General features: G+C 34.3%; 1 protein-coding gene across 21 annotated transcripts in view; it reads right to left on the bottom strand.

The window, feature by feature from the left end:
- The window catches only part of MYCBP2 (MYC binding protein 2, E3 ubiquitin protein ligase), a 200,644-nt gene that overhangs the window by 49,438 nt on the left and 135,364 nt on the right, over positions 1–15,842 (bottom strand). For 9 of the 21 annotated variants that reach the window (XM_010578115.1, XM_010578175.1, XM_010578039.1 and 6 more), the window contains 5 exons: positions 11,322–11,396; positions 8,956–9,180; positions 7,899–8,031; positions 3,717–3,842; positions 247–432 (listed from right to left, as the gene is read on the bottom strand). In XM_010578115.1, the coding sequence (XP_010576417.1) occupies positions 247–432; positions 3,717–3,842; positions 7,899–8,031; positions 8,956–9,180; positions 11,322–11,396 (745 nt within the window). The remainder of the gene's footprint in view (positions 1–246; positions 433–3,716; positions 3,843–7,898; positions 8,032–8,955; positions 9,181–11,321; positions 11,397–15,842) is intronic. The other 12 variants (XM_010578074.1, XM_010578083.1, XM_010578189.1 and 9 more) reach the window with 6 other exon arrangements.

Genomic DNA, 15,842 nt, shown 5'->3' with positions numbered 1-15,842 from the left:
ATGACTTATCTACACTGCAGAACACATACAAAAGCAAAATATTGTCAATATAGAAATTAAAGTTGAACAAGTATACTTCTTTAGGAGCATTACCTCACATGCTTCTGAATCATGAAAAACTTAACAAAACAAAACAAAACCAGGAAGGTGCACTGAGGGATGATTAGTAGCTGGTAAGCAACTGAGAACAGCAATGTCAAAGCTGCAGAAATGGACTGATGAGGCAGGTAAGGCTGACAAACTTACTCTGAAGCTGTGGCTGAGGCTGCTGGAAGGAAAGGGGCTGTCCGAACACAAATGGACTGTGGACTAGGGAAGAGGGAGGTTTTGCAGCTTGATCAAAGATGGAAGGAGCTGGGAGATTTGGCCGTGACTGAATGGAATTCAGTATGGCACTCAGTTGGTCACCTGTAGTGGGCAAAACAGTCAAAACTACAACCTGTTACTTGTCATTCTCCAGAAAGGCAGAGTAAAATGGTGCTCAATTAAAGTTTAAATGATGATAATAGAGAAAGCTCATAAATCTTATTTAGCCACATATAACTTTGGTTGTGGCTAAACATAAAATTCTCACCCCATGCATGGCAATAAAATTACTGAAAAGTACAAGCAGGGTTTTGAAGGATCATGGATATTTTACTGCAATTACTTAAAACACTTCAAAATAGAGATTTATATTCGCCTTGCTAAAAAATGAAAAGCAGCCAAAGAAAAAACCAGAAATCCCTAGCATTTACAATAATACACACATGCAACGGAACATGCAGAAAAGGATTAGAAAAACTGATGAGAAGGGAAAGATAACATGTAATTAGGCTTTGGCAAGTGTATTTCTGTGCCAAGACATTGGTAAATATTTGCTCATTTTTGCAAATATCTTTAAAAGTATTCTGTCATGTAGTTTTTCAAGATCAGATTGAAGATAATTTTAAAGTAAGTACCACTCAGGAACTGGAACTGGTTTTCTGAAGAACTACATACATTTGTTGTGAGGCAAATGAAGGCCTTCAGAAAACTAGCATGTTAAAAATAGAGTTTTAATTTCTGTATGCCAATTCTCAAAAAACTCTATGTTTTAGAGCATTAGAAATACATGAAGCCCACAGTAAGAAGGCAGTTTATCACACCATGTTATAACTTGAAGTATACTTAGTAATACGAGCTGGGAGACACCAACGGTTTGAGAGCCTCTCAGATCTGAACCATCACCAAGCAAATCCTAGCAGCATCACATATTCTGCAAATTCGTACCATTTTGACAGCATTCTAGAAATCTTAGTAAAAAAATTAGCGCCTAATACAGAATTTACAACTCACTGAATTTACAACATTTTTGGGTGATTATCAATTGTCTTTTCATGGAATTAGAGAAAGACTGGTAGGTGTATGGAACCCTGTATTACCTAAGAACTCCAAAATTAAATTTTGCATTTATTTTCTTGATATTTTGGTTTCAAAATTGAGAGAACAAAAATAACAGAAAATAGCTGGAATGCCTTTCTAAACAATCATCTACAGGTATCAATAAATCAATTTTATTCCACTGTTTTGGAAGTAGCATACCTAAAAAATACTGGATTGAGTACTTGGGCAGCAATCATTCCTACCTTAATAACCCAGAAGCGATTGAAATGTTTGACAAACCACTATTATTCTTAAATACAACGGGCCTATTTCCTAAAATGAGTAATTATTTTAAAGGGAATAACATCTGAGAAGAGGTTGAAAGTCATCTGCCCACAGTAATTAAATATGGAGGTAGGTAGGGCCATTCATGAGGAATATTAAAGACTTGCCTGCAACGTAGAAGGCTGGAATAGAGAAGACATAGCTAAATCAAACTGAGTGGTTGTGGGATGTCTTCTGCCTCTCAGGTAACAACACAAACACAGACCTATTACATAGAGACCTTTACATTTGAGCAGCAGTTTGAAACGCTCATAGATGGTGACTGAATTTTCATTGAAACTAGTGCATCCCTAGAACAGAAGTTCTTTTTACAAACAAGCACTTCCAAAAGAACTGCTTTATTCAGAAAGTCCCCTAAGAGGTCGTGTTTGTGCCTTCACTTTTTTATTTTCCACAAAACTCAAAGCTTCTTTGACATGAGAATGCAAAAAGACTGTATATAAAGTAATGATACAGCTGAAGAACTCTATTTTGGGGAAAATAATATCATTATTCTTTCAATAGAGTTGCCAGCAACTCTCCACTCTTGGGCAATTCAGAAGGAATTGCACTACACGGAATGAAGTCATCTAGCTGAGTTGCTCGCTCACACTAAACATCACAGCTTGAGGGTATGTCCAGAGAATAATATGTATAAAATGATATGGAATTTAATACCAGGAGTAGCTTCCAAACTTTCTGGAACTGTAATATCCCAAAGAAACATCTTAGAAACTGTTTAAGATAGGATATAGTAAAAAGAATCACAATGTCTTCAGAAACTAGGATGCCTGTTAATATAGCATATTGATCTCCAAGATTTTATCTTTGGACGACACAGGAAAAAAAGCCCCTTCTCCTAATATGATTCTGCAGAGAAAAAATAGATAAAGCTTTTGCACTATTACACAATTGACATTGAGAGACAAGCTGTAATACTGCCTCACACGCTGAACATCTTAAACACTTCCACTTTTGTGATTCAACCATTGCTTTGAAATGAGTATGGCTGAACTGGGAAAAGCAGTTCTGTATAAAAGGCCCCATAAAACAAAAGAAAAACACTTCAACTTTTCCAGGCTTCGTCCAAAAAATGGGGTTTCTGTAGCAACGCATGGACAATTATGAACTGCTTCTTTATGCAGTAAAACACCGTGAAATGATATAAAACTATTTCATGTTATTTTCGTAACAGACTAGAACATGTAAGGATAATTTTTTCCCTTACCTCTTCTCCTTTAAAACAGGTCTTAAATCAAGTTGTTTCATTTAAGTGACCACTAAGAATACATGCTGGTGTTAAAAACACATAGCACACCTTAGGCCCACATTTGTAGTGGCATGGACAGAGTACAGTGATTTAAGAGTAGAATAACAAAGCTCTGTGTTTCAGTAATATTTCTCAAGGACATCTGCCCCTTCTGTACTATTGAATCTTCTAGATCTAATCAATGAATGAACAGAAGGCATGCAGTTTGAGTTTATTGTGATGGCTTATATATAGTAACATCTTGCCAACAAAATAAACCATGGTTAAAAGAAACAATTATTTTATGTCAGAAAAATTAACAAGGTTTTATTTATTTCCCAGCATTTGTAACTGGTATCTACATGATTGAAAGGTAACTTCAGTTTTACAACTTAAATCTCAAATGGTATCTTTTATCTTGTCATCCCATTAAAGGCACTTAAAAAAATGTCAAGATGGGTGAGGAGTGTTTACAATATTTCTGATCATTTTAAAACATGTTTTCTAAATCCTGTAATTTTCATATCTTGTTTTACAAGGATGTATTTTTCACTTCTGCATTATAGTTTTGTGCCTACAGAAAGCCTCAACTTTAGAGCTGAGTGAAATTTAAAGCAGAGAAAAAAGCAGTTACAACATTAACTACATGTTTTGTAAAACACCTTGCAATTCATTGCACTACTGCTTATGTCTTTTGGAGGACATCTGATGGTGCCTAAAAGAGTAGGAAATGAGTAATAAAAATAAAAGCAAACCTAAGAAAAACATCATTTTTAAAAATGTGAGTGTAAAAACATACCTTTGTTATTTCCAAGGCCATAATCAAACCCTTGTCCATTACTACAGCTTGTCCCCTTACTGAAAGCTTGTATTGAAAAAGGACTTGGGGGAGGAGTCTGAACATTTTGATCTAGAAGGACTTGCTCTGTAAAAAAAACACATTCCTTCAGAATTAGACCTTCTTAGTAACTGATTTACATTGGAAAGATGAGTCACAAGGCAAAGGAGTGATTTTTTTTTTTCCACAGATAGCCCTCTTCCACTCTACTCAATTATCTTCAAAAAGAACAGCACATGTCTTCTTTAGAGCTCATGCTCTAAAAATATAGAGATGGAGGACATAATACCATGCGGACTGTTTTTACGTTTGACTGAGTTGCTGCTATCTGCCTCTTAGGAACAGGCTTAACACTGTGTTTCAGTAACATCACACCGTTCAATGGTTATTCTTTGGACAGCAATTGTTAAATTCATTTGAGAAAGCAGGGTGGAGAAAGGATAGTTTTCAGAGTGGCAAACTCAGAGGCAATAAACTTTTAATCCTGGCTACCCCTTAAGAGTTCACAGGACAGAAGACATTTTTTTCCCCTGACAGATTTATCCATATCTGTTACTGAGTACTACAGTTTTGCTTTCTGTACAATACTAAAAAAACCTCCAACCAAAACCAGCCTGGGGTCTTTCAGAATATCCATAAAAACAGAAGAGCCAAGATAAATGAGAGATAGAATCCACTTGACTATTTAGATTTAGGGAGACATTACTGACTTAATGTGATCAGAAATATCATTCCAAGTGATGATCTCTAAGAAAAAATTCACAAGAAATCTCCTAAGTGGAGGTTAAAAGCTCAGGTTGGCAACTTGAGCTTTTTCTCTTGTAAACGTACTAAAATTAATATGTATTCAATTAAAAAAAAATCATAACTCTTCTAAGAGCTATTTTTAGAAAATTGCATTTCAGGCCAAAACTGCATTTCAGGGTACAAACTTTTACATAACACACATATTCAAATTTAAAAAAAAAATAATCACAGAGAAGGTTGGAAATTTAAACTCAGCTTAAAAAAGAAAGGATCTAGAATTTTCTCAATTAGAGGCAACTCGAGATCTTGCTGTAGTGTTTCAGCTAAGCATCTGGATACCTGCCTACAGACTTTGGCATTCAGTACGACTTTCGCTTTGTCTCTGACAGAAATCCTACTTGTTTCTGAGAATTTCATTATAATTTTATTGAACAATGAAAATACAAAAGCAATCTGAAAGGTGGTATTATATATGGATAAAAATATAGACAGTTGCAAATCTAGTTGGAGCTCCTCCAAATCCTAATTATTTCCCTCCAGCAAAAGCATTGAAACTGATCACAAAGAGTATTCCTAATGCATTTCATGGGAAAGAAAAACAATTAGTTTAAATAATTTTCAGATGTGGCTTAAGAGCATTAGTTTTACTTGGTACTGAGATGGGACTAACAACATAGAATAGTTTGAAGTATCTCAGTAATTGCACTGATAACTACTTAAACTGCTTTAGCTAGATGCACAAGAGACGTCTATCTTCATCCTACTTATAAAAGCATAGACTCATCTAGAAAAGAATAACCCCAGGCATGCTGAGGCATAGGACTTGCATCAGAAAGTTTCTAAGATGGTATCCCTACGCACTGGATTGTAAAAATCCTACTACAGAGTTTTGTCCTCAAAGCCCGGAGCTTGCATTTCTGTTTTTCTGTGAGAACAACGATGTGCTTAAGACATCCTTCAGTAACAGTACATAAGTATCAAGAATCTGAAGATAGACCTTCAAACAGGGGTCTTGTTTAAATTCTTCCAAATTTGGGAATTCTTTCTTAAAGCACAGATATACCTTGAGAAATTATAGAAAAGATGAAATGATTGATAAATTACTGAAGCTGGAAAAGACTACTTAAAATACACAAAATACTGTCAAGTGACTTGAATGTAGGTTATATCTATTCCTCAGAATAAGTACTCTTGAACGGAAATTTTTGCACACTGCTTAATTTATTAACTGCAGAGAAATGATCTTCTACTGGAAAAACAAACAGCCTCATATTAGGATAGAAAATGATGACATTAACAACCCTATTATTGAATACGTGTGCTTTCAAAGTAAGGTAGTGTTCCAATTCACAAATACTTAGTTTCTAGTATCTACTTGGGCACTTAGAGCACCTCAGAACTTGACATTATCAGACATAACTGAAAATAGAGAATCTATGACTTTGAAAAAGATACTGTGCTAAGTATGAAGTAAACACTTCCCCCCCCCCCAATTTATACATTTTATGAAAAACTCTTAGTTATTCCCTTTCTTTGCAGAATGTTTTATACCTTAAAGTAAAGCAGCAACAGCCTACAACAAATACTTAAGCATTAGCAAGGAATTACTTTGTTTTAATATGGTAACATGATGATAATTATCAGAGTATCTAGATGTAAAATAACTTTCAGCACAAAATGTTAAAACCAGAAAAGGGCAAAGAGTCTGTTACAATGAACAAATAAGAGTACAATAAGTACTACCTAAAAACATAAGCAGAATATAACTTCTGAGGTAGAAGTTTTTCATGAAGACGTCTTTTGGAAAACAGATGCATTAGATCCCATAAACAGAGTGGGAAGATTATAAATTGAAAATGTCCATATTTAGTCACAAAACAGAGAAATATATGTTGAAGAAAAAAAAAGGCGGCTTGAAGAAAGTAACTCTTCAAGTGAGTTGAAACAAACCAGCCTCTAGGGAACTCTACCAAAGTTTTATCAATGGAAGAACCTTAAATGTTTCTCTCCGATAATACCTGTAAGAAAATAATCCTAATGAAGATCCATAGTAATTTTTACTAGAGATTGGAAAGGCAGGAGGGACACCCTGGACAGCTGGGGTGCTGTGTCCAGTTTCAGGCTCCCCATCAGAAGACAGACTGAAATGAGTTCAGTGGAGGCCACCCAGACAGTCAGGGCAGTAGAGCACACAACATCTAAGGAGAGAGGCTGAGACATCTGGGTTTGTTCAATCTTAAAAAGAGAAAACTAAGGTGAGATCTTATTGCTCCCTTCAACTACCTAATTGAAGGATTCAGGGAAGATGAAGCCAGACTCATGTCAGGTTCAGAGTGATAGGACAAGAGACAATAAACAAAAGTTGCAGCATGGGAAACCGTGATTAGGTATTAGGAAAATTTTTCACCATGAAGGTGAGCCAAATACTGGTACAGGTTGTCCAGAGAGGCTGGAGGTAGTTAGAAGTTGACTAAACAAGGACCTGAGCAACCTGATCTAGCTGAATCTGCACTGACAGGGAGGTTGGATAGATGATCTCCTCTGGAAGTATAAATACTGACAGATCACTCCCTGTCTCATCTTTTAAGAGAACATAAGTAGCCCATAATCTTGCACAGGAGAACACATCCAGAGGGACTGGGACTATCTGTTAAGGAAATAATGGTTTCAGAATACCTCAAGGTATTCATATGAAGCATTCAGGGTGAAAAAAAAGATATTTTAGATCAGTAATGATAGCCTGTTTGGAGGGAGATCAACTAGAAAGATGATTCAGGGGTGTGGGAGCAATAAAAATCTTTGTGTGCTAACATTTTGTTTATGTTTTCTTTTATTATTTCTAGGTCTTACCCAGTCTGAACATGAATTATCAGGACAGAAATTCTGCATTTTAAGAGAATGCAATCATACTTTGCTAACTAGAATTAACTAATTTGACGTTAATTTTAAATACAGTGTTAAAAAAATGTGAACAGGTTTTAAACAGGGTGCTGCATGACAGACATAACAAACTTAACAAAATCAAAAGGTACATAAATAATTCATTCTGCTCTGCTTTTCACAGAGACACAAAGTAGACCAAAGAAAGCTAATAAAGATGCACAATTACTTATTTAAAAATGGCCCCCCAGCTAAAAGAAGGATGGTTAAAATTATGAACCATAACTGGTACAGAAGAAAGCATGGGGAAATATTTTTAAATGTACTTTTAAAAAACATTTAAAGAATGTTTATAAACAACTTTGAAGTCCAACTGTATAAAATAACTCAAACGAAAAAGTGTAAATTAATGTTATACCTGTTTAAAACTCAGTTCCTTCTTTATTTATTTGTCCTGCTTAGATTGCTTATTTTTACCTAAGTTAATTTAAAAAACAAAACAAAACAAAAACTTGCCATCTTCATGTCGGAGGTACTGGTTTCCACCTCTGTCTCTAGCTAATGACCATGCCTCGCCTTCATCACTTTCACAGAACTCTACCATGCTGTTCTTATCCATTTGCACCCATGTACCTTCTGAATTAGTCACCTGATGCACACATATACAAAAGCACAATTTATTGACTTTTCAGATAATTCAGTAGCATGACTCAGCAACTTATTATAGTATCTGAAAAACACACTCACTCCAATCTTTATATTACAATGCAAATGTAAAAAAAAAAGTTTCTTAAATTAAGGCCACAGGCTGAGGCAGACTGAAGTACCAAAACTATTTACGGCACATTTACAGTTAGGAGTATTTCCAAAAATCCTGTTATGTTCCAACCTGTTTATGTTCAGAAGAAGCAAAACACCAATACCACAACTTTAGAACATCCAAACAAGCCTTAATAAAAACTTGAAGGAAATATTCACCAAAATATGCCTTTTTGTTGGTGGCTGCAACAGTAGAATTATAATACCAAGTTATATATGAAAAGTTTGTATGAGTACTAATTTTGTTCCTAACATTATATTTAGGAAATAGCATGACACACTTCATCCTTAAGCCCTTCTTAACCATAAAACATCACAGCTGGACAACTGGGAATAGTAACAACAGTTCAGCAACCGAACACACAAATACAATCAATACAGAGAAACAGAATAATTTGTTAATTGGTTAAGTCCTAGAAAAACATTTTTTCAGTGAAACAAAATTCTTCCAAAGAATATGACAAAAAAAGTAGAACAAGCAGCATAATTTTATAAGGAATACTGTAAAAGAAATATATAAGCAAGCACATGTAACTGCAGTACAATTTTAACATTATTCCAATCAATGCACACATCTAAGAGGCAAAAGAGATAATTGCATTAGTATTTATATTGTAAACCAAGTTCAAAGGTTAGTATTTATCATGAGGGTTGGAAAAGCAAACCTGTACAGGGGCAGATTCTTTTGTTGCGTTTACTACTGTTATATACTGGTATCTATGAAGACATGAACTGAAGCTACAAGGATCCATACCTCGCCCACTGCCTTGACTTTGTTTCCCAGAACTAACATTCCAATTGGGATACCTCTAAGGTTAGGGCAGCTTCTGATGTTGTGACCTGACGGACCAGTCTTCACTACCTTGTACACTCCAGGTCCACCTCGAAGGAATGGCATATCTTGTTCTTGCATCACTGCTTCCTGTGGGCAGTGTGAATTTAGGTCTTTGAAAAAATCATCAGTATTAGACCTAGATTCCTGGGAAATTAAAAAAAAAGGCAAAACAAAACAGAACAGAATAAAACCTATTAATAATACCTTTGAACTCTTTAGATAAAGAATTATTTCAAGACTACAATAGCTAAATTTCAAAGCAAAGAGATATTAGTTACATTGCTAATTTTAGTGTGCAATGATAAACAACTACTAGTGAACTGCGTATTAATTGAAAAGTCACCATATTACTCTTGAAACAAAAGTGGTATAAATGTAACCATTTATATAAAGGAATATCTCATATCTACCATTCCAGACAAATTATTTACTCTAACCACTTTCACTAAACCTTGTTTCATACTGACATTTATCAGGATACACGCTCATTCCTCCTGCTGTATTTGCAAAATTTTGTGAAAAAGTCTGGGGCTCTGTAAAAGGAATTTTAATATTATCCCCTTCTAATGATATGCTTCTTTTTTGATTTCACATTTAGAATACATTGTTAATTTAAAGGTAAAATTATGACAAAGAGAACAGCAACACCATAGATTCTTAAATGCACATGTAAATATTAGTGCATATTTATTATTTTCACTATGACAATAAAAATGGCCTGCAAATTTATTCCACCTGGTACCAATTACAGATGAAATATTTACCTAAATCTGAAATGGAAAAAAAAATTTGAGTTTCCTACCAAGAAAAATTGGTAGTTACTAAAAGAAGAGACATATTAGCATTGATTTTTCAGCCAGCCATAGCTTAATAAAAAGGCTATTGTACAGAAAAATATAAGGGATGGAAGTAACGTAACACACATTTATATCAGAAGAAAGCAAGTGAAAAGCAGGAGCGAGCTCTATTATGCTTATAATGCAAGTCATAGGTGCTTTTAAAAGAACATCTGAAAGTTAAGAACTAAGTAGTGCCCTACAGGATGAAGCCAGTGGTTCACCTAGTCCAGTATTGTGTGTTCAGCAATGGCAACAGGAGACACTCTTTAGCATACAAGATTTTATTAGTGGTCTGTCCCTTTTATACCTACAGCATTTAAAATCTTTTTATTGTGGATGTTAGAGGGTATACCCTATTTTCCTTAGCGTTTATTTCTGAATCTGATTTCTGTAAATTTCTTCTGAATGTGCTGATACTTTCTGCCTTCACAATCTCTTGTAACAACACCTTCCAGGAGTTCACTTCCTGCTATGTAAAAGAATACTGTCTTTTATCAGTTTTAAACCAAACTTCTGTTTATATTATTTCCTTTTTAATTAATGCAATTTCTTCTGATCTCTTTAATTATCATATTTTCAGGTTTTTCGTACGGAAGTCCATGCACTATCTCCAGACTCATACAGCAGTCTTTCCAAGAAGCCTTTATACAAAAATGAATCTGTTCTGTAAATACATAACTTTCAAAGCAAGTTAATGCAAGCTGAGGCAAACTGGTTCAAGGGAAAAAAACCCTGTATGTTTTAAACACTGTTTAAACATTGTCTAGATCTTGATATAATAATAAGGTAGTTTGATATTTTTTCATATGAACTTTGTAATGAAGATGACACTCAGCATTGTACATATTGGTTTAGAGATTTAAAAACTTGGTTTTCCACTGTTTTTTTCCCCCCAAAATAACAATCTCAAAATCACTACAGGGCTGCAAAGAGATTTAGAAAAGCACTTCTGTAGATAATTTAAATGGCTTAACTGTACATATAACATAACTTGTTCCTATAATTGTGTAATTTTAAAAAAGATTAAGAATGGGCTGAGTATTTATTAAACATTTGTGGCTTTACTCATACAAATATCATCTTATTAGAAGCTGTGACTTAATGTGTACCCTCCAACAACAGAGAAAAATTTACTAGCATGTTCTACATAAAAAAGAGAATGAAAGCCTTTATTATGTTACTAGGCTATCTCTCTGAATTTCTGATTTGGTTCGTTAAAAAAGGAGAGTGCTACTTATGAATTAATGAAAGTTCAGTAATCTGCCCTGGTATTTTTTTCTCATCCTAAAGGAAGAGACAGAGATACAGCATTCTATGCAAATCTATTTCCTGTAAAAATAATTCAAAGTAAAACAGACTTCAAAGAATATTTAGTGTAAAGTTGAGTCATAAGGTACAATCTGAAAACATGAGATACAATGTGACTATTCCTGTCATTTAACTCACCTTAGGGGGTAAAGCTTTGGAAGTCCATGAAAAAAAGTCCAAATCCCTTACTCCTTGGCTAGCATTAAAGACATTCTGAGCAACAAAGTTTAAAAAAAAAGACATATATCAACAAAGAAATGGGAACAAAGAAACATTGGAGGAAGAAGCTTGAGGTACTGTAATGCAAACTTTCTCCACAAGTAAATTTACTGGTAGAATGTTTTGCAAAAGGGGAAAGTTTTATTTTCCTCATCAAGTCACCTGAGTCCATTGCTCACCATGGCAAATCATCCACTAAACAAAACCAGTTTAGTATGTCAAAAGCTCGAAATGGATGTAGTGTGTCATGCCATTTACTGAAATTAAGAGCCAGACATTTCTTATAAAGCTTTAGACTTTGTGCACAGAAAAATCCCACTTTTCTGTTACAGTTAAACAGTAGTTGGTCCCACCACAAACCATGGTTTTATAGCAAGATAGTCTGCTATTCTGAAAGATAATTTCAAGTATTGCAAGACAACTGCACATGGACTTTTAGTCACCAAGACAGAACTGAAAAGATGCAGAAGGGCTAAGCTCACTATCATTCCAAGTAATTCACTTGCACAGAACGATTTCACCAGTTTGCACATCAAAATCGCACTCTTTCCCAGAGCCCAAAATTTCACAGTGTGTTGTAAGGAGAACGATTGCTAAGATTTCATTAATTTTATAAAACATACAATGCATTTACTAGGTTGTTATAAATTATCATAAACCAAACAGAGCTGCTAGAGAGACATCACTAACTTTATAACCAATTGCCTGTACTACAGAAATGAGCACTGCTGTCCTGTGTATTTTTTCCTCCCACAGAACAGCTAGGACAGCATTTTTTAATCATTGGAAAACATGAAAAAGCAGCCATCTTTTGTCCATAAACTGGTTTCCACTCATTTCAAAGAAATTTTCACCGTTCCTGTCAAGTGAAAGAATTAATAGTACATATATAGTATTTATGACAGAATCCCTTTGGCAAAGCAACCATTTTATCTATATGAACAGAGATATCAAAATCTTATTCCCTATCCCCATCCTGACAGGGGAACCAAGTCAAATCCCCAGACAGCAGTCACGTTAAAATTTAACAGTAGTTAAAGAAAAGGCAATGAATCCCTCTAAGCAGAAACAAGTACAAAACACTCTTGGCATGCCTCCTCCTCTGTATTCCTTGAAAAAATATTAACATGGTAAAAGTAAATAAACCCATGCTTCTATCTCATGATAGAAGCAAATCATCTAGCTGTATACTGTTTGCAAAACTTCTGCTTACATCAGGTTTCAGCAACACAAATGATTTGCAATTTTGACAAAACCAGGGAAATTATCAAACACCAGTATTTCCTTAGAATTTAGTAGCTCTACCCAAAATTGGAAGAGGTACCAATGCACTAGCGAGATATGTTTTGGGGCATTGGGGAAGGTGGGGAGGGTGTTAGGAAGACTGGCAGAGTAAAGGCTTATCAATTTGACGTAAAACTACGACTACTATAAAAAGCCTACACTTGCCTAATGAAAGTGTACTTCATAGGCATCCAACGCAGTTTAACCAACTGATTATATTACTTTGCAGCATATCTCATATTTTGTGATGGAATTCTACTGCACACAGAAACATGGACTACCCATACCTCAAATATTTAAGTATCACTTCAAAGATCTACTTTTGTATGTTATAAAGCTGTATGTGTAAAACATACAAAAGAAACCAACAGCAGTGAAGCGTGACCATGCTGGCTTAGCAACACTGAGAAGATCAAACTAGAAGCTCTCCTTTGCTCTGGGAGGTTTAGAGCTTCCTGGCTATTAGCACACTGTACACCAGTTTAGATGAATAGATCAGGCACGTATTTGAGAATTAAGTTTTCATTCTGAAGAAACTACTACATACAAGCTTTATATTTAGTCCTTATGCTACAATCTGTAGAGTTAGTTCATTTTTTCCTTTCAAGCTTCCTCTTCCAAAAACTAAAAATAGTTTCAGGAATTCATACTTTTTTTCCAATAAAGTTTATGTTTCAGAAATAAAAAAATTAAATATAAATTACTTTCCACCACAAAAAATTAGCAGACCATTAAGCATTTAAAATATCAATTGATATTATTTTTCAAAGCAAAGTCTTATCTTGAACAACCATCTTGACATTTTACCCAATGTAGTCCTACTCTCCAATCGCCTTCCAGTCTGCCTAAAATGACAGTAGAAATTTCTTTTGAATGTCCTTCAACATTTCCACAAACATTCAGCTTTCTGAGGTTCTGTGATCAAACACTGCAGTCTACATACTAATTTTGGTTCTTTCTTCCACTGCAATAATGGTTTGAAAAACCCGCAGTTTCTCAATCCTGCTTGCCTATGGTGGCTGGGGAATGTAATAATAATATAACCGGGCAGCATCATACAATATTCCTTACAATAAAGTTTTACATTTAAAATGCAGTAACAAAAACATACTTAGAATATGATTTTTAAAAAGTCATGTTCCAGAGCTTGACCAAGATAAAATTCTATTTCTTCCTCACGTGTACTATTTTACGTCATATGTGCCTTTCTACTAAGTACTGCGTGTAAGCATGAATACATAACTGTCTATGTAAGGAACTTAAGTGGGTTTTTTTTTCAAAACCAGTTACCTGAATGTCAGAAAACAGAAGGAAAAATAACTACCAGGCATGGAAGCAGCTTATCCAAAATCGCAAGCTATTCAGACTTATACTCTTATCCTAAGTCACCATCTATTAAACTCATAGTCTCATAATCATATTTCCTACAATGGACCGGATGCACAATTTTAGACCAATGGCTATATAGCAGTTCCTCATGAAAGGAGAAGAGCAACAAAAGGAACAGATTTGACTACGCAGATTTTTCTAAGAAGGTATATGACCACAGCACAAATAAATAAGAGTCTGGTGACTACAACAGATCTCTGCTTTCCTATGATCATTTATCTTTAAATATGATAGCTTTGATCAAAATATACAGAAACAGTATATTAAGGAGATCTAGGATACTCAATGTTTGCTTTATCATAAAATATCTGGTTTATCTTGATAAATAAACATAAAATGTAGATACAATCTGTACCTCAAGAAGACAAGAGGCTAAAATTAACATTGCTGAAAAGCTACTGTTTTTTCTTTGTTCACTGTTCAATTAATACAGTGACAAAACAGAATAATTAAAGCATTCTATTAAAAATATACTTTTTACATATTTTACAAAATGTACTGAGAGATTTTATTTACTTAAGGGATGATTACAAAAAGCCTGTATATTTAAATGTGACAAAGTAATGTAATTGGAATTGACAACTCTGCACACTCATGAGCTGAATAAAAATGGAATCTAATAAAAGTAATATTATTAAATTCAACAGGGAATACCATCACTAATTCAGCCACTTGATTTTCCACTTGTAATTTTAGTCACATGAGAGACTGTTCCAGTCTGTTTCCTTCTTCTGAAACTAATACTGGTAGAACAGCTTCGGATTCAAAAAATCTTGTATATTAACAGATTTTGTTTTTAACTACATTCTGCTCATAATGTCATTCAGTCACCCAAATCAATAACAGGGTGAGCAGATATGGATTATTTCACAATTTAACCTACAGAACCTTTAGCATTTATTACTTAATTGAACATCTTTTGCCACATGAGTCATTCACCTCTAGAGGACTGCACTGATCAAATTTGACAACTTACAAATACAGTTCTTTTCTTGGACAATTCAGAGAAAAAAAAGATAAATTTTTGAATATTCCTAACTTAGTAATCACCTTAAAAGATATTTTATTTTAAAACTTTCTACCAAGGAAGCAGTATCACTTTATATGATCAAGATTTAGCAGAAAAGAGTTTTAAGCTAAGGTACACGCATCAGGAACTTACAAAAGAGTTTACTGAATTTCATCAAGTTGTGTGGTGCATAATGCTAGAATTGCATGCAGTAAAGACTAAGGCATTCAAAAGTAAACCACTGAACCTTGGCTTTTGTTTTGTGGCCTTTAAGAGAGAGAGAAAATGTTCGAGAACTTTTTTTTTCCTTTTTCCTCTTATTATTATCACTCAAACCAACAAATCATAATGCTTAAATATGGTCATAATGAAATTAAATAGTTTCAGGACATGCTAAGTCCTTTCAAAAATCTGAAAATATGAGACAGATGCAAAGAAACCTTCCATCTGAAACTAGCTCAAAACACATCTCTTATTATACATAGCTACATTGTTAAAATAGTTGCTTTTGTAAGACTTTTGCTACATTGGCCACTGTCTGCTTACTGATCAGAAGCTAAGCAAGCAGGTGACTTTTACCTTGTGTCATTAAAGACGTTATGTAACTGGTTACTTAAAAGAAAATTAGGCCTATCTACCAGCTCCTAATAGTCTAAATGGTATCAAAACTACTTCACAGCACTGTTTAAGGAAAAAAAAAAAAGCGAATATTTTATCTGAACTTTACAGAAGCAGAGAGTGAAATGTATGATAATTAA

Source organism: Haliaeetus leucocephalus, unplaced genomic scaffold (assembly GCF_000737465.1).
Source record: "Haliaeetus leucocephalus isolate CR32 unplaced genomic scaffold, Haliaeetus_leucocephalus-4.0 Scaffold61, whole genome shotgun sequence".
NCBI lineage: Eukaryota > Metazoa > Chordata > Aves > Accipitriformes > Accipitridae > Haliaeetus > Haliaeetus leucocephalus.
This window is presented reverse-complemented; position numbering and strand designations above follow the sequence as displayed.